The sequence below is a fragment of the Coturnix japonica genome, chromosome 1, assembly GCF_001577835.2.
Source record: "Coturnix japonica isolate 7356 chromosome 1, Coturnix japonica 2.1, whole genome shotgun sequence".
Classification (NCBI taxonomy): domain Eukaryota; kingdom Metazoa; phylum Chordata; class Aves; order Galliformes; family Phasianidae; genus Coturnix; species Coturnix japonica.
Window position 1 is genome coordinate 159,809,097 of NC_029516.1, and position 23,955 is coordinate 159,833,051.

General features: G+C 45.1%; 1 protein-coding gene across 1 annotated transcript in view; it reads left to right on the forward strand.

Annotated features, from left to right (window-relative positions):
• Window positions 1-325: 325 nt before the first annotated feature.
• The window catches only part of LATS2 (large tumor suppressor kinase 2), a 48,033-nt gene continuing 24,403 nt past the window's right edge, over window positions 326-23,955 (forward strand). Inside the window, exons 1-2 of the mRNA XM_015852159.2 lie at window positions 326-518; window positions 5,182-5,762. Of these exons, the coding sequence (XP_015707645.1) occupies window positions 5,424-5,762 (339 nt within the window). The 5' untranslated portion in view covers window positions 326-518; window positions 5,182-5,423. The remainder of the gene's footprint in view (window positions 519-5,181; window positions 5,763-23,955) is intronic.

Genomic DNA, 23,955 nt, shown 5'->3' on the forward strand with positions numbered 1-23,955 from the left:
AGATTTACAGCAAAATTTGTGACTGAATCGAGTTCGGGGCGCTGTGAGGAAACGGCGCTGCCCGGTGTGGGGAGGGCTGAGGCGCCATCGGGCAGCGCCGTTTCCTCACAGCCACCTTCTGCCCCCAAAACCCGGGTTGAACCATTTACGAGACTGTAGAGCCACTTGTGAGGTGGGGAAGCGCCACATGACGGCTATAAACACCCCGAGAGGCGGAGGACACACCGCTCCCACCCCATCTCCTCAGGCAGCCCCATCCCCGTTCCCGCCCCGCCGCTCGAGGCCCCTCCCCCCCCCACTGGTATGTGGCGGGAGGGGGGTGAGAGTGGAATGACGCGGGCGCTGGGTCACGTGAGCAGCGAGGAATGCTAACAATGTAGCGAATGTCCCGACTGCGCCCCGCGCTGCGACCGGGACGGAGCGGGCGGACGGAGATGGAGAGCGGAGCGACCCGCCACGTCGGGGCCGCCGCCACCACAGCGCTGCGTGACGGAGCGCAGGGGGTGTAAGCCGAGGAGGTGAGGCGGGTTTGCGACGTAAGGGCGCGGCGGTGCGGCTCTTCCCATAGCACGGCGGCCCCTCCATTCCCACCCCGGATGCTCCGCTTGTCTGAGGGGAAAGTTAGAGCTCGGGGCCCGGGGGAGGCGGGTGTCCCGCGCGAGGAAGAGGGGCGCGGGGCTGGCTGTCGCGTCCCGTCACCCCGCCCCCTCCCCCCCCTCAGGCCTCGCCGCTCCGTGCGGGGCTCTCCGGTGTGACAGTCCGGAGCGGGGGGAGCCCTCATGCTTGGCCGGGGTTCAACTCCTGGGAGCTTTCCATCCCGGGCCCGACCCTCCCTTAGGGCTGTGTGGAGGGGCCGAGCTCCGGCCCCCGTCCGCCTCAGCTTGTTCGGCCGGGCCCGCGGCTCGGCCTGAAGGTCACGGCCCGGCTCAGCGCCTCAGCCCCGGCCCTGCCCGCCGAGTGCGGGACCCGCGCCTTGCTGCGAATCGCTCTGCGTAGCCCCGGGATTGCGGCGGTGGCTGCTGGCCGCGTCCCGCTGCGCTGTGCCGGGCCGGCCCCTGCGTTTGGCTATTTAAGACCCGCCTGGACGCCGAGCTGTGTGACATGGTGTAGGGAGCCTGCTTTGGCAGGGGGGTTGGACTCGATGATCTCTGGAGGTCCCTTCCAACCCCTACAATTCTGTGATTCTGTGAGTCTCGAGCGCTGAGTTACTCTGGGACGGTTTTGTTTGCAGGGGGGAAGACGAGGGGGAATGATCTTGGGAGAAGTGCTCCTTTTGGTTCTTGCCGCTTTTAGCTTGCGTGCTCTTATAAAGAGGAGTGTGCTTTGTAACACAGTGAAATTCCTGGCCCCTTTTCCCTAGGTTAGACCTCCAGCACAAAGTGGCCAGGTTGCTTCCATGCATTTCGGAGCCAAAAAGCCCAGTGCGATGCCAGCAAATTGTGAGAAGGCAGTTGTGTCCGTTCCTTAAAACTTCAGTCCTTACTTCTGCAGCCATCAGTAGTTATTCACCGTGCCGGCACAGTTAGAGGCTGGGAAGCATCTTGTCAGCTCAGGGTCTGAGACTTTGCTCCTGAAGCACAACTGAGCTTTAGAGCTTTAGTTTCTTGCCGGTGTTCAATCCTACAGAGCCACTGGCATATGCAGCCTGTTGCTGAATGAAGAAATGGGAGTGAGTAGGCAGTGCTGCTGGGATGGCAGACTTCAGCATGTGAATTCAGCGTGGCTGGCTGGTTGGTTGCTGCCAGGCAGCGATTGGTATTTCTCAGATGAAGATTCTCAGTTACTCAAAAAGTTGTTCTGACCTCGTGTTGTTAAAAAGATTTGAAATGTTTTTTCTTCAGAGTAACAGGCAGGCTTCTAATTGACAGAACATACAACGTTTTGGCAGGGGAAAAAGAACAGAACAGCACCTTAGAAGTATCTAATCAGAATGGTTTGGAGCTCAGAAATAATTCTGAGTAGTCATTTCTCATGACAGCAAAAAGGCTGTGTGTATATCTGTGCCATAGGCAAGGTGAGCTTTGAGATTTGGAGTTATCTAAGTCCAAATGTACAGTCACAAATCCTTAGACACACTGTTTCTTTTGAGGCATAACCCTTTTACTTGCATATGGACTTTAAAAAGCAGGCAGCTTGTTTCTTTGTAAATTGCCTGTGATACTTAATGTCCTGATTTCTTGGCTGATCTTGAATATCTGGCTTAAAAAAAAGGACAAAACAAACTTCTGCAAAATATGAAGCGCATCTGCAGTTCTGACTTACAGTTGTTGTTCTTCTCATTTGTATCTCTGAGCAATCAGCGCTGCTTTCTAGTTTAGCTGTGCTGTGAATGCAGGCTGAAGAAGCTGCCAGCTGGCTTGACCTAGCTTTATTAGACTCAAGCTCAGGCTAAAGGTCACAGCAGTTCTTTATTTGAAGCATGTGTGTAAGTGGGAAGGCAGTTCTTTGTGGCAGAAAGGTGGGAAGGGCTGGAGTTCTTCCCGCACATCCCAGGCCTGTGGGTTGGCACGGGGTCTGAAAAGAGGAAGAACAGCCCGGATTCCTAAACCCAGCCATATGGTGCCTGCTGCTGTCAGGAAAGGAAGGGCGGTCATAGATCACTTAATTGCTCTGTATCTTTCAAGCGCTAGCGAGTTATGCTGGAGTCCTAAGAAGGCTGTAATGCTGTTTTGCTTTTTAACCCTTTGCTTTGGCTGTGTGCTATTTGTTGCTAAATTCTAAGTGTGCTCTCCAGCAGTTTGATCCTGGAGCTCTCAGCATAGGTGTGTACCACTTCTGGGCTCAGGGGGCTGGGATGGGCTGCTGTTACCTTGCATGGAAATTTCCTTGGTGTGCTTAGTTAAGAGCATAAGACATAGACAGTACCTAAAGTGATCAGTCTGTGCTCCTGTATTTCAAAGTGCTCTGGAGACTATTTCAAAGGACTCTGGGGTCTGACCAGAGGGGCCCAGGGGAGGGCCACGAAGATGATCAGGGGGCTGGAGCACCTCCCCTATGAGGACAGGCTGAGGGAATTGGGTTTGTTCAGCCTGGAGAAGAGAAGGTTGCGGGGTGACCTCATTGAGCCTTCAATACCTGAAGGGAACCTACACACCAGGAGGGGAGTAAATCTCTCGAAAGGGCTGTAATAGCAGGAACTAGGGGAAATGGTTTTAAGTGAAGGAGGAAGATTTAGGTTGGATGTTAGGGGGAAGTTCTTCACTAGGAGAGTGGTTAGGCCCTGGAACAGGCTGCCCAGGAGGTTGTGGTGCCCCGTCCTTGGAGGTGTTCAAACCAGGTTGGACAGGGCCCTGGGCAACCTATTAGTAAAAGGTGTATGTTTGGTGGCCCTGCCAGGCAGGGGGTTGGAACTACATGATCCTTGAGGAGGTCCCTTCCAACCCGGGTTCATTCTGTGATCTGTGACTTGGCTGTAATTTGCCCTGTACTCAGTTCTTGGTTTAGTGGAGAACTTGACTCTCTTGACAGTAGCCCACGTGCCAGTGAGGAGGTGATGATGGGCTTCAAGGGGTATGTGCGGACTCCTGGCTTTCAGGTAGTTATCTGTTTGCTTGTCTGTGAGGGGTGGTAGTAAGTTGTATAGAAATGGTTGTTTTGTTGGAAACGCTGTAGCTGTCACAGGAACAGTTATTGCAGTGGGTGGAGTGTATGACTAGAATGCTTTCTGGAGAAGCTTTTCATGATGTATTAATAATAGTAATACTGCAGGCTGTGAAGCCCCTTTATAATGAGGGCTGAGAAAGAAGGTCCGCTTTGCTTCTGAGTGACCAACGATAGCAGAACTTCACCAGCTTCTGTTTGTGGCTTCAAAACAACTGGACCCGAAATTCTGAGCTTTCTCAATGGAGCAGCAGGGTAAAGTCACTGTGCAGATGTTGGTACTGGTGGCAGAAACAAACTTGTAGCATCAGTGCTATGTGATGCTTCTTTTTAATCCTTTTTCTGAAATGCATCTGTATGTAATGTTTGGCATGTAACAGTCATGGAATCATAGAATTACCCAGGTTGGAAAAAAAGACCTTGAAGATCATCAAAGTCCAACCCAGCTAACCAGTACCCTAACTCTAACAACCCTACACTAAATCATATCCCTGAGCACCACATCCAAACGGCTCTTAAACACAACCAGGGATGGCGATTCAACCACCTCCCTGGGGAGCCTATTCCAGTACCTAACTACCCTTTCTGTAAAGAAGTTCTTCCTAATATCCAACCTAAACTTGCCCTGGCGCAACTTGAGGCCGTTTCCCCTCGTCCTGTCACTTGTCAATGCCACGAAGACTCAGTAAATAAAGAATTCTGATTACCTCTCAGTGCTGTAAAGGTGTCACAAGTTGCAGAGTAGCTCAGTTCTGCTCCATAGTTGTATAGCTGACCTCTGCTGTGTATCATAAGAGGGCTGTGAGGCTGTATCACAGCTGTGTTTTAATCTTATGTGAGCGGTCTGAACTTCTTCAGCTTTTTGTGCTGTTACTGAGTAGCTCCTTCCCTGTCTTCTTGTCAGGCACAGTTAAAGTATGCATCACCCTTTTGATTCCCTCGCCCTTGCACCCTTTAATAATAGCAATAATACAAAGAAATAAAATAAACCCCCTGGAACTGGGAGAGGGGCAATTCTTACCTTCAACATTGGCAAGAACGTTCATGTGGAATGGCAAAATATCTTGTCACTTTGTTATTAAAATGCTAGAAGTTGCTATGGTTAGAATCATCAATATTTCCATTATAAGGCTTTTTCATAAACTCTTGAAACTGAGCTCAGCTTGTGTAAAACAAACAAAATCTGAAGTGGGGGAAAAACGTTTCATGAGCATGCTCTTCCCTAATTATGAAACAGGATAGGCTTGTCCAGGGTTTGGTTATGCAATGGGGTGGGAAACCTGCCACAATTAGGTAGTGTATGAAATTCTCAAGCTTTGTAGTTTCTGAGGTTTTTATTTTCATTTATTTTCAAAACAAGGCCTTGAAGAAAAATGCTTTTTTTGATGATGTCGAGAAAGCCTTTTGAAATCCTATTCTTGAAAACAGATAAAGTGATAATCATCATTAATGCATTAAGCTGCAACAGCTTAATAAGGTTAAACTGATTCACTTTCACTTGATTAATTGTCATGTTGTCCCTTTGGAGGTGTTTACAATATCAACTTAATTACGCGTGCTTTCTGTTTGCTTTTGTTTCAGACGCCGTCGGTTTGTGAAATGATGACTCCAAGGATTTTCTGTAGGAGATGTGAAGACTGTGAGCTGAAGTAAAATGCTGGCAGGAACCTCTTGAGGATTTTGCCATTTTTCTTTTTCCCTTTGAAGGATTTATGTTTACAAGAAATTGATACCGTGAAGCGACACTTCTTAGAAATAAAGTAGCTAAAAAAAAACTACCAAGAATAAAGCTGTATTTATGCTCAGAGAAAACTGGATTAACAATGAGGCCAAAGACTTTTCCTGCTACAACGTATTCTGGAAACAGCAGACAAAGGTTACAAGAGATTCGAGAAGGTTTAAAGCAGCCATCCAAATCTTCAGGTCAGGGGCTGCCTATTGGACCAGGCAGTGAAACTTCTCTGGACCCTAAGATTTTAGTAGGGAAGGATGCTGCAAGGCAGCAGCAGATGAGACAAACGGCAAAGTTTGGACCTTATCAGAAAGCTCTGCGAGAAATTAGGTATTCTTTGCTACCTTTTGCTAATGAGTCGAGCAATACAGCAGCTGTTGAAGTGAATAGGCAGATGCTCCAGGAGCTGGTGAATGCGGGTTGTGATCAGGTACGTATGAGTTGGAAGAGAGGGGAATTGTCACTGTGATCAAAATAAGTTTATGCTTGGTCCTGAGGTAACAATGTTGATAATGGTTATCAAGTTTACTGGTTGTAAAAAATGCACCAACTCTTTTGGCAGTCGTATTGCTGTGTGAATAGCTGAGCAGATGAACTTGCTGTTGAGAGGCATGTCTAGTGTGAGGTTAATTCGTGTTATGAAGATGGTTGTGGTGACCTCTAGGACTTCTGTAATTTCTTCATTTGATGTATAAGGCTTAACAGGGCAGCATGTTTTTGTTGGGTTTTTTTTTTTTTTCCCTTCTCAATACTGTAGCAAGTTCTATCTGTGAGTATTAGGGTGGAATTCTGTCTAATATGTCTGAAAGGAACCTATATCCAGGAGGGGATTAAACTCTTCGAAAGGGCTGACAATAGCAGGACAAGGGGAAAAGGATTTAAGTTGAAAGAGGGAAGATTTAGGTTGGATGTCAGGGGAAAATTCTTTACTAGGAGAGTGGTTAGGCCCTGGAACAGGCTGCCCAGGGAGGTTGTGGATGCCTCGTCCTTGGAGGTGTTCAAGACCAGGTTGGACGGGGCCCTGGGCAACCTGATCTAGTAATTGTGGAAGTTTGGTGGCCCTGCGAGGCAGGGGGGTTGGAACTACATGATTCTTGAGGTCCCTTCCAACCCGGGTCATTCTGTGATTCTGTGATTCTATATGTCTAAACTCCACTTGCTGTCAGAAGCAAATGAAAAGAACGATGTATGTATTCTTTGAAGAAGCTTGCTTGCTGTTTGCAAGGAACAAGTGTAATTGGATGCATGCATTTTCTTCCTTACCTTCTTTGCTTCCACCAAGGGAGGGTAGTCCTGTCTCAGATAAGGAATTCAGCACAGAGATGCTTGTTTTTATCATCCTGAGATGGGTGTTGGAATACAAGAGCTGCTCTGAAAGTAGTGCCTCTTATTTTGTTACCTGGGTCTACAACATCAGAGACAGATGTTGGTGGGATGGTAGTAGGAGTTGAACCTTCCCACCAATATTCCATTGCATTTTGTTGCTGTGCAACAGGTGGCAGCAGAGGGGCAGTCTGACACAATGGTGTCTGACACGGAAGTGCAAAAGTGTGCCATTGAATTCCTCCTCCTGGGGAAAAAATGGCACCCATTGACATTCACACAGAATCACAGAATCATCAAGGTTGGAAAAGACCTAGAAGATCATCCAGTCCAACCATTACCAATACTTCCCAGCTAAATCATATTCATCAACACAACATCCAAATGTTTTTTGAACACTCCCATGGTCGGTGACTCCACCACCTCCCTGGGCAGTGCATTCCAATGCCTGACTACCCTTTCCGAGAAGTAATACTTCCTAATGTCCAGCCTGAATCTCTCCTGGCGCAGCTTAAAACCATTCCCTCTAGTTCTGTCATCGATTACACTAGAGAAGAGGCTGACCCCCAGCTCACTACAGCCTCCCTTCAGGAAGTTATAGAGAGCTATAAGGTCTCAGTGGCACTTGCTGAATGTTCATGGGGACCAAACGTTGTCTGTGAGCTCAGTGAGGCAGCAGATGGAGCGTCTCCATGGTGGCTACAATGGGTCACCTCCACTGGTGCATGTTTTGAGCAGGACATGCAGGCTCTTGTTCATCACTGGCAAAAATGCATAACTAATGGTGGTGACGACTGAGAGACAGAGCAAATTCTAAGCTACAGAACACTATTAAATAGCGTTATTGTGCTCTTTGTATCTGTTGTAGTTTCCATGGAAATGAATAAGAGGCATTGCTTTCAGATCAGCCTATGTATGCTCTCAATTACGACCTGGAACAGATCACGGCCTCTTTATGCTTAGCTGCACACACCTTGGTTGTGCTTTGAGTTTTGATACTGACTTTCGCCTCTGCCCAAGAATAGCTCAAAATGTCTCTTTTGCCAGGAAGATTCTTTTTGCCCAGGGAGGTTGTGGATGCCCCGTCCTTGGAGGTGTTCAAGGCCAGGTTGGACGGGGCCCTGGGCAACCTGATCTACTAAATGTGTATGTTTGGTGGCCCTGCCAGGCCAGGTTGGAACTACATGATCCTTGAGGTCCCTTCCAACCCGGGTCATTCTGTGAGAGAGAGGAGTGTGCTGTTCCTGGTTCAGGTTCTCATTGCTGAAGGAAAAAACTTCCCATCTAACTAAACAACAGTTGTTTTTCAAGCTGAAACAGTTCTCAGTCCTTGAAGTAAACTATGTTTAACACTAACGTGCTTTCTTTGGTACTTCCTTGATTTCAGAATTTAACCTCTGTTCACTAATGGCAGAAACTTAATCAATTGGCTCTCTTAAGCTGTATCCCAAGTCTGTGTAACAAGGCAGTCTGCATTTCTTTGGAGCTGTATAGGCATTGATTAGTGCTGTTCCTATTCCGTAGAGTTTATGCTGTGCAAGATTAGAGATTGTAGAGCCAGTGAGAAGTGCTGCAGTGCAAATGGACCACTTTCCATTTCAGTGAAACAAGGTGCTGTAGTGAACAATAATTCAGCTTGTGGAACTGGAGTGTTTGTTGTCATCTTAAGTGTGCCATGAAAGCAATGTGTTATAGAATTCTACTCTCCGCATTTCCCAAGCTGTTCAGGATGAGAACACTCCCTGTGCATATGAGCCAAGGTTAAATGAGCACAGCTGGATTCGGGATTGGAAATGTGTGTTTGGTAGGTTACATGGACAAATCATTCACACACAGAACAAGCCTGTTGAAATCTTGGAAAGCATTTTGAGCGCACTGCAGCACACGAATGTGAAGCAATGTATAAAACAGAAATACCTGAGCACCTGTTAAAATGTCTTGGCATTATGCATAGTGTAATGCACTGACCGTGTGATATTTTTATCTGTTTTGCCTTAAATGTTGATTACAATGGTTTTACTTATTACAGGGCATAGAGAATGTTCTAATGCAGAGATTGTTTGCTCCCTTAACTTGGTTCTGCATGTTTATGTTTTTATCACTGGCTGTGATTGTTCCATCTCAGCATTTAGCTTTCTTCCCCAGCTGTGGCTTGTTACATGGGAATGGATTGATTGGGGCTAACCCTTTGGTGTGTTTGGAGTTCAAAACCTAAGCATGAGCAGGATCGCGTTTGGCTAGAGACCAAGCAGGGATTCCAGAACTGGATTCTGGTGTCTGAAAGTGCTGTTTCCTGATGTGGGTCCAGGCCATATGTAGCTTTGCCCTCTCAGAGCTTTGTGAATGAATGGAGCTTCTTCAGTTGGTGTCAATGGTATCCGGCCCTGGAGAGTGGTGTCCAGTGACAGCCCTGATTACTACATCTATATTCTTCCTTTTCTTCTGGTGCCTGTGCTGTTTTGAATTAACAATTGAACTGTTTCAGAGCATAACATGAAGCAATTTCATCAGCCATTCGCAGCTCCCTTGCCCTTGCTTGTGAATCAGAACTTCAAAATCTCTAATGTGGGACCATCTCTGTAGTCCAGTGGGCAGCTAATGGATCTCCAGCTTCACAGAGTAAAATCACCTTCAGTTTCTTTGGGGTTGGGTTTATATACATCTGCACCCAGTGCTATTGTGAGGCTGGTAAGTGGGCTTTGCTACCTTCTTTCCACTCTGACCTGGGCTCTTATTTTATATAAATATTTTTGCCACTGCAGACTTTCTCAAATGCCAGATAGAAGCTTGTGAGAGTGGAAGGACTTCAACCTGTGGGTGACCTACTTTAGCCTTTCCTTCCAGCAAGCTTCAGAGTACAAGATTTTATCCCTCCTGCCCTGCAGATCCTGTTTTGCAGACTACTAATCAGATGCTTAGTGGTTACAAGTGTCTGAAGCTGATGAATTGGTAGATTAAGAAGCTCTAATTGTGGGTGTTCTAGGAAGCATGAGAAACTATAGCATTCAGTTATATGACTGTAACATTGTATTCATCTTGTGTGAGCTCCATTATCCAGTTGATACTGTTAGGTGTTGTAGGTGGTGGTGTTGGGCAGTATTCCTGGCTGTGGTGATGATCCATTCTGATGAACACTGTGCCAGGGTCAGCGTTCTTCCCTTTATTTATTGGGCCATTCTAAGGATTTCTGGAAGGATGGAGGGGAGTGGTGGCCAGGAATGAGGAGTTACATTTTTAACAATGGGAAAACTGGTAAGGGAAGGTGAAGAGAGAGAGAGGTAGGATTAAGGTTAGTTTGAAATTGTCTTAAAGAAAAAGGAAGCATCATAATCTATTATTCCTTTCTTCTTGCTGTGTGAAAGACCCACACAGACAGGAAATTGATTATAGGCTGGTTGGTAGACTTAGCAAGCATGCAGAATGTGGTGAAATTCAGACTAGATACAAGACTCGTGTCTTTCAGTTACAGCTGTTCTAGGTGTACGTGCAAACGTTCTTATAATCAATTAGGAAATTGCAAGTGTCCTTTTGAATGGCCTGTGTTCCTTCACAAAAGTATGTTTTCAGCTGTTTGTATTGCTTATGGTTTCATGGTGACGTTTGACTCCAGAAACCATATGAGGAGTTTGCAATTGATATGGCAGGTGCCGGGATTATGTTTTAATTATGTTTTAATTAATCATAGTTCTTCTAAAACAAGCGGAGTAGCTTGTCTGTTCTTTGGTGAAGTCATCTCTTCAGCAGTAGTTATCTAGTGAGTACTGATATTTTTGATTAGAACAGGACAAATTGTTTTGAGACTTGAAGAACACAACTGCAGAAGGCCAGACCTTATTTGTTGCAAAATCTTCAAGCCAGAAGGGCTGGAAATACACTGTTATTTCCTCAATACAACTTCTTGAGCTTGAAAGTGTAATTTGAAGTTGCTGCAAGGGCACGAGGGCACAGAGGGTTGCTCCTGTGGGCTGACAAACCTCTGGAATCACCTGAGGCAACTGGTTGGCGCTTGGGTGCGGTGCTAAATACAGCTGCTGTTGTGCATTGAGTTCTTCTAATGAATAGATGCAATTGAGCATATGATCAGTGACATTCCACCAACCTGAATGGGCTGTACTGTACTTACTGTACTTCCTCCGAACATAAACAGCCGCTGACATTGTAGTTTAGAGTGGGCTGCAGCAGTTCTGGATGAACTGAGGAATGTTACACATTTGCCAGTCTTTTCCTCGAGCAGAGCCTTTCTCTTTGAGCCACGATGGACTTTCTGAGTGAAGGTTTCTAGACAGTTTAAATGGGCAGCTATTTTTAACAGTGATGTTTTAGGATTTTTCTGAGGCTGCATATCGCTGGGAACACGCAGCATGTACTGTACCCTGAACAACTGTGTAAATGTGAAGCATGAAAGTCCTTACGCTACACTTCTTTTAATAAATATCTCTGTAATAAAGCTTGTACACTTCACCTGTGCTAGTATCAGAACATTCAGAAGGGGAAGATCTGTGCTTTGGTCCAGTGTATCTCACAGAACTGGACTGGTGTTTGTGGATATTGTAATAAGTACAAGAATATCAAGCTGACCATCTTGTCATCTACATTACACTGAGTTCTTGGGATTCAGTTTGTAGAAGTCTGTGGGTTGGTTATTTTTTTTCTTCTTGCAGGTTTGTCTTGATCTTCTGATCATGGATTACATCCTTTTTATCATTACGTCAAACTAGTGTTCTGTGTTGTAACTGCATATAATTCGTGTCTTTTTGTTTTGGTAACATTACAGACAATGTGTAGTAAAATACCTTTTGCAATGTATTTGCTGAAGAGGTGAAGCCTCGGAAAGGCAGCTTGCCTTCAAGGTGAAGGTCAGTGAATTTTGAAATGGACCTAAGCAAATGGGGGAATTTATTTCATAACATTTGTCAGTCTTGTGACAGAAGTCTTCCACCCCGATAAACTATCAGAAGATTGCCTGGATTATTTGTCAGGGATATCAACTGAGTCATCACAGGCTCTTTTGTAGGTCAGGAAGGAATCTGTGGGTTACTGGGAAGGGGGAAAAAAAAAGGGGGGGGGGGGGGCTTGTAATGAGGGCACTCACTGCTGAATGTGGGGGGGAATTTTATTTTAGTGACTGATGTAGATTTCATAATTCAGGCCAACAGTCTCCTGTGTATTCTTTTACAGTCTAACCTGAAGGTAGGTTGTTCACTCCATCATCTCTGCTAGCTATTTCAGGAGTTTGTTTCATAACCTTTAGCTGTTGTTTCTTTTATTTGTAACCTCTCTTCTGTTTTGACCTTTTCCTTATGTCTAAGAAATTTCCAATTTCTTCCAGGGTTCATCCATCAGGGTTGTAAGGGAGTGTGTTTTTGTACCCATATGCCTTAGGTTGGCCCCTTAAGTCATTTTAGTTTTTAAATGCATTGGAAAACAAGTGAGTCCCAGCTTTCCAGGAGCTGAAGGCAAGAGGTGAGGACTGTTCTTGAGCTGATACTTGCTGACTCCTCTCTCTTCTATCCCTGTTCTCTTGCCTCCAACCTTTCTATTAGTTGCTGTCACTTCTGATAACATTGTCTTAGTGAATATGCTTAAATGCTCTAGGTGTTATTTTGCATTTCCCATGGTGTATTTGGGAAGGTATTCTGTGGATTTCTTCTGTCCGAGTGTGTCTTGGTCCTACAGGAGGGCAACAAATGATTTTGCTTTCTCTTGCCTTTTCACATTGGAAGAAATACTCTAGTGGTGGCAGACGGTTTGATGTGCTCCTTCTCATGACAAGATTTGTTTTGGCTTGGCATCTGCCTGTCGTTTCAGCACAGAGGAAGATTGCAGGATATCTTGAATTCCTCCTATGATTCTTGATGGTCTCCTTTCTTAGGTAAATTATGTGGAATATACTGGGACATCCCACTAGAATTATTTGAAATGGTAACAGGAATCAGATGCCAATTTTCAATTATAGATCCATGTCAATCTCAAATTATGTTAAACTGATGCTCCCTATTATTGTCAGGAAATCATTCTTGGAGTTAATATAGCAGTCTGAAATCATAAATTGGTGTAGCAAGCTACAGATTAACTTACAGTGGACGGTTGTGTTTATTGTAATTTAATTGCTAGGAAAAGGTCAAGCTATTAATCTTTGATGAGGCCATTTCCTTTTTTATTAAGGTCAGTAAAAGTTCTGCATAAGCATTAATTTCAGTCTCTGAATAGAAAAGCTTTTATAACCAGAAGCAAAGGTTGCCAGTAGCACAGCAGGAAGTTGCTATCACAATAGTATTAGGGTGTAACTATTCCTTTCATATTTGTGTCATTCTCAGCCTAAATCTTTGCTGTTGTTTGCAGCGTGTATCTGAGAGTGATGTATGCTGTGATTTTACTCTGAGCCTGGAGATTAGCATCTTTGCATGTGGATGTGGGGTTTTTTCTCCAAAAAATTAGTAAAATAAATAAATAAATAAAATTGAAAGAAGCCTTGAAATTTGGAGAGAAATGTCAGTAGGAGAGCTTCATGCAGAGGCTTCCTATGTGCTGCTGTCCTTAGATTAGAGGTAACATAAGGTGTTGTGGAACCAGGCCAAAGCAGCCTGTCAACCATTGACAGATATTCATTTTGGAACATCTTTAATTCAACCTCAACTCATTTAATTCAGGTGTTTGTTATTTTTTGTTACACACTAAATGAAATAAAAATGTATTTTAAAGCTGCTAATGGAAATCACTAGGAAGTAAATAAAGGCCCCTGACTGCTTCTCGTGTTGTATACAGGTATGTGCCATTTACATGGAGTAATTTTTCTAAAGCATGGATAAACATACATAGATGAACTTAGAACTTGGAGCTGCCTTCTTCCTCCTGCCCCTTCCCAGCCCCCTCTTTTTTTGTTGTGTTCACAGGAAAAAAATACTTTGAAGCTACTTCAAAGTTACTTGATCAGCAGAACTGAAACTTAAATAACTTGGGGTGGGCAGGAGATGGGGAATTTCATCCATATCTTCTGTGGAAACACTGACGTTGCCCTGTATGTTCACTTACAGTAACTTAAATTATAAGGGTTTAGCCAGGCATTTGATTACATAATGTAATCTAATACACTAAAAGAATCAAACCTACTTTTGTTGTATTTTATTTGTAAAATATAATTGCCAGATTTGGTTGTATTTGCCCAAGGGCAGAATGACAATACTGTGATTCTATGCTTCCCAAAACCATGGTAGTACTGCAACTGTATATTTGTTCTCTTAAAATACTCTGGATGCCAGCTGGGTTCTTAGCAGGCCACTGCTGGAAGGGCAAACAGTGACCAGCCCGGCTGTGCTGGGGAGGTAGTGACAGGAAATTGCCCCTGCAGTGTGTGTGCTGTGTGACACAGTAGCAGTGCTGCTGGATCCCTGGGTCAGTGCTGTCAGCTCCAGCAGACCGCAGTGTGGACTCCCTGCATCACAGTGCTCTGTAACCATCCTGTAAGTCAGCCTGCAGCTCGAGTCCCCTTTTTTCTTGGGCTCGGTCTCTCTGTGTCTTGCCAGTGCATATACAGGATCATAGAATCACCAGGGTTGGAAAAGACGCCCAAGATCATCCAGTCCAACCATCCACCTATTACAGGTATTTCCCACTAAACCATGTCCTTCAGTATAATATTAGATGTTTCTTCAACACCTCCAGGAATGGTGACTCTACCACCATGGGCAGCCCATTCCAGCACCTAACTGATCTTTCGGAGAAGTTTTTCTTGACATCCAACCTGAACCTCTCCTGGTTCAACTCGTGGCTATTCCTTCTCATCCTGTTGCTGTTACTGGGGAGAAGAGGCCAACCCCCACCTCACCACAGCCCCCTTTCAGGGAGTTGTAGAGAGTGGTAATGTCCCCCTGAGCCTCCTCTTCTCCAGGCTGAACAGTCCCAGCTCCCTCAGCTGCTCCCCATCAGACTTGTGCTTCAGACCCCTCACAGCTTCATTGCCCTTCTCTGTACACGTTCCAGGTCCTCAATGTCTTTCTTTCAGTGAGGAGCCCAAAACTGAGCATGGCACTCAAGGTGTGGTCTCACCAGAGCTGAGTACAGGGGACAATCCCCTCCCTGCTCCTGCTGGCTGCACTATTGCTGATACAAGCCAGGCCTTTTTGACCACCTGGGCACGCTGCTGGCTTGTAGTCAGCTGAGCATTGATCAGCAGCCCCTAATGAGTAAAGACAGAGGTGAAAGAGAGACCTTCAAGCAGAGCCTTCTTGGTGATGGCAGCTGCTGTTTTTCATACTTAGTGCCTGTTATGTTCTTTGCTCATCTGCTGCTGGTAACCAAAATACTTCTACTGCTGGAATATTTCTGACTCGCCACCACTTAGCGGCTGTCATACCTTCCCTGATGTCAAGTGTTTCTGCTGGGGTGGATCTGTTGACTCATCTTGATGGGATCACCCACCTATAGCACAACAGAAGTGAAACAGAAGGTGATCTTACCTTGCCATCTGGACTGTCACTGGCAGCTTACAGGTTGATATGTAAGAATCAGGTTGTACCCAGGAGATGCGTGTGTTCGTGTGTGTGATGACAGCAGGGTTTTCATGGTACCAGCTGTTAGCAAAGAACTTAATCCATAGGATTTGTTACTGCTCTGAATGTTTCTTTTTCAGTCTAAGTAAACAAAGTACTGATGTTTGAGGCTGCATTCTACTTCCCTGCAGTGCAAGAGATGGACTTCCCCTATTAGAAGTTTGTGCTCTTCATTTTAATTGAAGCCAAGCAATTAAAAATGTTTCCCTGAGAGGGAAAGGAAGAACAGAACAGGAGAGAATATGAAAATAGTTTTTAGATAATTATTTCTAGGTTAGTTCATTTTCTGGAGGCCAAGAACACTGTGTGCCAGTAACCTTCTGAATCAGGTAACAGCTGTGGCAGGGCAGCTTGTGAAAATAACTGCTCTGTGCAGCTGTGCTTTTAATTGTTCTTGGTGTATGGGTGTATCAGAAACTGTTACTGCAATGCACGCTATCTGCGGCAAGCTTAGAAAAAAACAATGCAACATCAATGCAGAAAAAAATTGAGGTTTAAATGTAGGTAAAATAACTGAACGTTTTATGATTGTTTTCCATATCCTTCGTTCCTCTAATGCACGACTTGTAAGTAATTTGATGAGGAGTATACAAAGATGAAGTGTATTAATCTTTACATAGATAAAATGATAGAATGGTGATGATACTACATGGTAATACACAGAAGTCCCTGCCCTGCAAATATATTGACTTTAGTAGGATAAGTGGCAGTGTGAAATAGCTGCTGTGTGTTTATATGGCTAGGTTGGTCTTGTTGTCCCCTATTTATGAATCTGTTGGATGTGTGTTAATTCAAAAAAAAAAAAATCTAGGCAAGAGCTCAGAGATCATCATTGATTCTGCTTTATAACATCCTTCTCTTCATTTTTGTTCTTCCCCTGTGTTTAAAAGTAAATATATTCAAGGTTATTCTTTTTGCTACCTTCTGGTATTGCACTGGTTGTTCTGTTGCACTGTTTTCTGCTCTACTGCTTTGAATAGCCAGTATTCAAGATCTCCCTTGTTATTTTCTCCATGTGCCTCTGAGTACCTCATATTAATTGCACAAGTACTTGCAAAGTATTAGGAAATAATTATTCTATAGACTTCAACCTTGTTTTTCTTTTATGTTTAACATGACCTCTTAAGGAATTGTAGTTGCAAATGGACTTGGACAGTGCATCTCATATATTTTCATTGTGTTATTCTCTTCTGTTTTAGTGCCAGGATGCTGCAGTCTGTGCTTAAATTTGGCACCTGTCCTACCTCAGCATTCCTTCTAGCCAGGCTTACTCTATTTGTTCTGTGTTCCTGGCAGATGTCAGCCTAATGAAGGTGAATAATCTATTTCAGTTAATGAACTGCAACCTTGGAACTATTAATACGTGCAGAATCTCTTGGTTTATGGAAACAGAAATCTGCCTGTCCCAATTAAAACATTTTTAAGTCAAGACAGATCTGGTCAGTACTGAGGTGTTCTATTCCAGATCCAAATAGCTGCTAAGCAATGTCTGTTCCACCTTGATGAAGCCTATTTTTTGGTTGTCCAGCTCGTTTTCTTCATCATGCCCTCAATGGCTCTGCTGACTGCCTGTGTCATGCCCAGACATGGGAGTGGGCAGCTGTCCACACGCTGCAGCAGCCTGAACATCTTCTCTTTCAAGAGCACCGGCACTTGGTGTGCTATAAACTCATTTCCATCTTCTTCCTGAGGTCCTTTCTGCACCTTGGTGTGCCCTCCTATTCAGAAGATCATCTTATTATAGTCCCCAATGCTAGCACTGAGATTATCGAATACTTTCTTGAAGATCTGTTTTGAAGAACCCATGAAATGCATGTGGTATTGCAGGCATGGAGATGGCAGGGAGGTGATGTTGGTGCACTGCTTTGCTGCACAAATTGGAGACCTGGAGGCTAAAATATATGTACAAGTGGGCAAAACTGATCAGTTTGTTCCAGGGCACACGTGAGCCAGTTCCCCAGACTGCAAAAGCTCATCTGTGATGTCAGCAAATTCAAAAGCAAGCCACAGGAATTTTCTTTTGCATTGATTTCCACCCCTTCCACCCCCATCTCTGCTTACTGAGAAGTGAACCTTTAGGGGTTTTTAACCACATGAAAGTAGCCTAGAAAGAGTATTTTTCAGAACATCTTCAGTGCTGTAAACTGCCTGTAACAGATCGGTTCTCCAGGAACTTTCCTGCGGCATGTAAGTGTTAGAAACTGCTGGAGGCTGAGAACTGCTGCAGCAGGTCCTGCTTCATGCTGACAGCAGGCCCAGGTACTCAGAGCAGCCGGTCACCTCCTGGGCTGTATCCCTGCAGGAAGCAGATGAGGGCCTGAGCTCCAGCACGTCTGCACCAGGCTGTGGTGCTGGAGGTAGTGCTGCCTTCTGCCAGATTCCTGGGAGGGTCAGAACGTCCTGCTGCCTGTCAGCATCTCTAGGAATGCTGTTTTGCGCAATGAGCTGTGCTTTGTGTTTGACAGTATTCCTCAGTTCTCGTAAGGAGATGTTTTCATTCTCCTTCCTCGTGGAGGGGAATGGATGTGCTCACTTCCTCTCTCCCTTAGCCTTGGAATGGGCCCATTGCTCTGCACCACACAAAGCTCTGAGTCATACTACCATGGGGTCATCATCCCCCTAGCACACAAGTTTTGGAGCCCACCAGTCTGGGGAAAATCTCACTCCCATACTGACATTCTGCTTCATTTTGCCACTTTCATGCAGGATTGTGGTTCCTTGGTCTAAGAAGAGGCTCCATGGAACTAAATTTCCCTGTGGCAGCTAATGGATAAAGGAGTTGTTACTGATGAGGAAACATAAATGGTTGGGAAAGTGCTGTCTGGCAACAGTGAGAGTGCAAGGGAAGCACAGTAAGGCTGATAGCCATTGCTGAAGGGCAGGCAGGGACTGAGTGCCTGAGCAGCGTGCAATATTTGATGTTGACTATGGGAGGAGAGCAGCTGGGCCACGGAGCTGGTGCTTCTAGCACTGAGACATCTTTCCCCATGTGCCCAGCTGGCTGACCCTGAAGGTCCTGTGTTGCTCCATGTTTCACTCTGCTTCGTGGTTTTTATGTGCTTGTTTTCTAAAGTCCGAGCACGTGGGCAGATGAGTGGTTAACCCTGCTCAGAAGGCTGAACTCCCTCCTCTATCCCAAACGTCTTGATTCTAAGCTCCTTGCAATGGTTGTTCTTGCTGTTGGGAAAATAAAGGATTTGCTTTTCATGTAAAAGTAGCTTTACTCTTTCCATACATGAGGAGCAATTGAGACAGGCGTATTTCCAGGTCAGCGTAGAGATAGGGTTGGACAGCAAAATCTTCTGTTCCAAAAATGGGCTGGAACCAGCAACAGTTCTTACTGTACTGAACAAACCTTACTGGCTTGGAGAGGAGCAGGATCCCTTTTTTGGATGCACACTCAACATACCGGTGTTCTTCCACTTGGGAACAGCACCCAGCATGGCTATAGTGAACACTTTGGTCTGTTTAGGACACAGCTTAGTTTTACGTTTTTCTCTTTGTTTGTTTGTAATTGCAGGCATGGTTTTTGAATAAAGGATTGAGAGTTTCTTAGGCCATAGCCTTGAAGGTATGGCTGAGCAGTGCCTACAGCTGTCAGTGCCTAGAAGAGCTGAGCAGAAGGGATGTGTGCAGGAGCAGTCTGTATAATTCCACAAGACTGTACTCAGTTGGGTACTGAGTAAATAAATGGTCAGTGTGTAAATGTTGGATAAAGTTGCTCGGTGCTTGTTTAGATAGTTCAGCTGGACTTTGGATTTTGTTCTCCATGGTAGCTGGCTTGTGAATCCCTCGTGGTTCATTGCCATGTATTTGATTTATATGATTACGACGTACATCTTTGTCATATTTTGCTAGTCAGTATTTTTTCTTCCTTTAATCACAGCTTAGAGGTCTCTTTAAGGCCTTGAAAAGCGAATCAGCTGGAATTTTCCCTTTATCTTGACTAGAATCACTACAGAAGTAAAAAGCACAGAAGGGGAATTAAAGACAGCATTGAAAATGTTCCTTCAGAGCAAAAAAGCAGATTTAACACAAATAAAAATCTCAGCTCTGCTTCAGAGTTGCAAACTCTTGTATTCACCAGAGAACTGTTAAAGCAAGTCATTTTTGGCATACTATCGATCAGGGAAGCGTGACAAAGTGCAGTGGAATGCACTGTGCTGCGATCCAGCCTGTAGTGGTATATGACTTTAGTGCATGGAGCGCTGCAGGAAGTGCTTGGGGGTGGGGAGGCCTTTTCTTTTCCTCAGCTGCTGGGAACTGTGACCTCCTCCCTCACACCCCACCTGCACCAACAGAGCGTCCCTTGGATACTGTGGGTCAAAAGACAAAATGCAAGAAGTTGAAACAATCCAGGTTTCTGGCAGGATTTGGCTCTGCTCTGCGGTGTGGAGTTCTTGGGCCACAGGATGGGAAAGCTGGGAAAAGTAATGTATTTGGGGTTAAAGAGAATCATAGAATCACAGGGTTGGAAAGGGCCTGCAAGATTATCTAGTCCAGCCATCCTCCCATTACCCTTGCTACCACAAGCTACTAAACCATATCTCATAGCTCCTCGTGGAGCAACTGTGCATGTCTAGATTGGGCCTGTATCCCCAGCCCCTCTGTGCTGGAAGGCTCTTGTGCTCAGATGCTGTCTTCATTGAAAGGAGTAATAAAATACTGTTCGTTTCATCAGGTCAGCGTTTTGCTTCTTACTTTGAGTGATGAGTTCCCCCATCCCACCAGTATGCACACATGCTGTTTGGAATTAGGTTTTGGCACAGATTTTAGCCTTAAATGGAAATCTGTTCAAATTCATTTAATATCTGCAGCTTAGAATTTTAGCTTATGTGAACAGTTAATTATCGCCTGCAGCTGTACTTAATAACCAATTAAGGTTATTATTATTCTGAAGTGCACCTGATATTCACTTTCTTTTTTCCCCTCCCCCCCTCTAAATTATGGTGTTGGAGTCCACTGAGTTTTTCAGATGCTTGTAATGGTGTGAGAAAACATGATGGTGCCATTCCTGGATGAACAGGATCTGTGCTGTAAGACCTGTGTGTCGGCAAGTGGGGAAAGCTTGGTGTGGGTCAGATCACATTACCAGCGTAAATTGCTAACAAGAGTTTCAGTGCTCACCTTGGGTTTCACATTTGCATTGCTCCATTACAGCGATAATCAAATACAAAGGCAGTGTTCTATTGGCATTGCAGTAGAGGACTCTACCCAGGAGGTGTTAGAACCAGAGCCGACGTTTCTAGGGTGGGGATGTAGGAAAGTAGTAACATAGACACAGTGGTATTTAGTGTGTTTTTATTGTCCTGCATAGATCTCTCTCATTCTTACCTCACTGTTTGCTTCCTTAGTGCTCTTCAGGTGACGATTTTGATGCATGAAGAAGAGTCAATGTGCAAAGCAGATGTAAATAAGCAGAGAACAGGTAGCGTGTCTAGGCTGTATACTCCATGTTGGAAGGAATGAGGTTGATTGACATGTAGATCACTTAGATGTGAGCACTGAAATGCTAACTTAGAGTTCATTTGGCATTTATGGTTATATTGTGACTTGGGACATTAAAGCTATCCAGCTCCAACCCCCTGCTGTAGCTGGGACACCTTCCACTAGATCCTCTGTAGGTCCTATTTAACATGTAGGCTGTCCAATCATTACAGAAAGTAATGGGATGCACGTGGAACTACTATAACTGTGTTAGTGTTTCCTTTGTGTGATGGTTCTTCAAATAGTTCCAACATTTCAGATACTGTGTATTCTGGAATACAAATACTGCAAGTTTTAGTTGTGGAAGTGCCTAAATTCAGGCTTCTATACATACTGGTCTCTACTATGCTCATAATTCTGAAATTGCTTATTGCTGACTTCTGCAGTTAGGTTCTGAAGGTGGTGGCAATTACTGAAAAGCTTAATTAAATATGAATTGTAACGTTGACAGTTTTGAGATGTGGTGGATGCCTTGAAGGAAAGGAACAGACAGTTATAATGATGGTTATGAGAAGTGGATGTTCACAGAATCACAGAATTATCAAGGTTGGAAAAGACCTAGAAGATCATCTAATACAACCATTACCAATACTTTCAAGCTAAATCATATTCATCAACACAACATCCAAACGTTTCTTGAGCACTCCCATGGTTGGTGACTCCACCACCATGTTGACCCTGGAAGCAAATTTGAATGTTGATGTTCAGGAGTGGTTTAATGTGCAGTTGTGAGTCTTACTCTTTACAGTGAGAGTGACGGAGCACTGGAACAAGCTGCCCAGGGAGGTGGTGGAGTCTCCTTCTCTGGAGATATTTAAGACCCACCTGGACGCCGACCTGTGTGACGTGGTGTAGGGAGCCTGCTTTGGCAGGGGGGTTGAACTCGATGGTCTCTAGAGGTCCCTTCCAACCCCTACAATTCTGTGATTCCGTGATTACAGCATCATCCAACACAGTGTGCATAGAGGTGGGAGCCCAAGTTAAGGTGCACGCATGGGAGAACAAAGGAAAATTACCACAGGGTGATCTTGTGGAGTAGAGTGGTGTAGCGTGACCTCACCATCCAAGTACAGAGACCCTTACTGTGTATCATTGCCAGGGGTGCTCAGCTTTAGTTTGGGTTTGGCAAGCTCAGGGAGAACAGCTTTCCTTGAACCTGCAGAGCGCTGTGATGCAACATGTGTTAAACAGCACTTGGCAACACACACGCAGGTTAGAAACCAGTAGGAGTACTGTCTCTACCCAGTTCTCAGGGGAAATGTAGGAATGTGGAGCTTGATTGCCTAACCAGACATATATCCTCACCTTTGGCAGCTCTGTAGAATGGGTGGATGGAAACAATATTTTCTTACTTCACCAGCACACACTGCTGCACGTGGTGAGATCTTGGTTTCTTGGATGCTGTTTGGTGAAACCTATGTTGGTGTGTTGGTTGCTGCTTGTGCTGTCCCATCAGAGCACTGAGCAGACTTCCTTCTGCTTTTGAAATACTGAAGAAGAGTTTCACCCTGGGTCATCTTGCTGTAGGCGCCCCTTCCTAGGATATTATCTCAAGGAAGAGAAGTTACTATGTGTCTCTTACTGCTTTCTTAACACGTTGCAACCTTAAGGATCTCTGAAAAAGTGCAGCTGTCTCTGGATGGTATTCAATCCAAACGAGCTCACCTTTGATAGTAGCAAAGCCTGGGAAACAATTGCCATTTGTCTTCCTGCTCAGTGCCGTGGCTTAAGGATGCTGGGAAACAGCAGTCTCCTAAAAGCACTAAAGGCTTCAAAGAGGGAGGTGAGGAGCCTTTGTGTGCTGGGAGTGTTAATAAGCAGTGATGGCAGCATGAGCCACTTGGTCAAAGGCACTGCTGCAGCTGTGGAGGGAGGATGAAGGGAATCGTGCCCTCTGTTTGGCTTCCCTCCATCTCTTGTGTCAGTTGCAAGTAGTAGAATTCAGAGCTCTTTAGAGTTCAAAATACTCTATTTCCATAAGTCATATAGTTGTTACAGAATAGGTGCAGTATCTTCTAGAGTCAGTGCTACAGGATCTTTATTGGCTTGATGAAGTGAGGCTTTTTTTCCTTTCCTCCTGTGGTTTAAAATTGCCTGTCTAACATGCTGATTTACACCCTGTCCTGTAAGGCTGCTTCCCCTTGGCTGTATCTTTTTAGGATGATCATGTCTTTTTGAAAAATGTCCTGTTGTTACCTTGAAATATGAAGTGATAACTGCTCAAGTTAAGAGGGATTTCCTTATTAAACCTAGTATGGTACCAACACACAAAGTGCTGCAACTGAAAACTTTCTTCAGGCAGCATAGAAGGGGGTAAAACAAACAAACAAACCACCACCAACAAAACACAAAAGCCCCATCTTACAGCGTGGGCTGTTGTTGGAAACGTATCTGTTCAGCTGAGAAGTTTGCAGGTTGGTGTTCAGGAAGGAGCTCCTGCAGAGCTGCTGCCTTCCCGCTCGTCCCTCCCTGCTTGTTCCCGCAAGAGGCGCTGGCACTGTGCTGAGCTGAGTGGTGACTGCTCAGGGATCCAGTCCAGGTTAAAAATAACTTTTGGGTTCAGTGGGAGAGACATGAACGCAACTGGGGGTACAGCACAGGGCGTAGGAATGAGCAGAGAAGTTGAGAGCGGTGGCAGCTGGCCTGGCTGTTAACCAACACCAGAGAGAAAGGCTCAGCCTGTGCTCACCATGCTGCTTCTTCCAGCTGTGCTCCAGAGGTGGTCACCAGCTTTCTTCTGCCTCTCCTCCTCTCACCCAGGTTTGGCTGCCTTAGCTGAGCTGCTGCTCAAGTTAACCCTTGCTCACTTGGCTCAAAATGAGCTGAGTTACCTTCAGCAGCTCGCTTGGAAGTCCCTGCAAACCCAGCTGAGTGGTCGGACAAGGGGCAGTTGTTTCTGACACATTTGCAGCTGCAAGATAATGTGTGTGTGTTGACTTAGCAGTGCTGAGTACACTGGCTGCAGTGCTGTGGTCATGTTTCATGTTCTGTGGCTGGTCTCATGGATAGCTAATGGTAGATTTGTGAGGAGATGCTGATGGTCATGGGATGGCTTCAAGGAAGATCTCAGAAGAGGAATTCTTTTCTCACAACAGCCCAAAATACATGTGACGGCCTTTACATGTGGGTGGAGTGGAACAAGAAGGGTGATTCTTCAGCACTGTGGGTGTCTTGCCTATTTGAAGTGTGCTACTCTACCTATATTTCCATTAAACAACGTCAAGGTGAGCTGAGTGGAGGTACTGCTAAGCAAATACAAGCTAA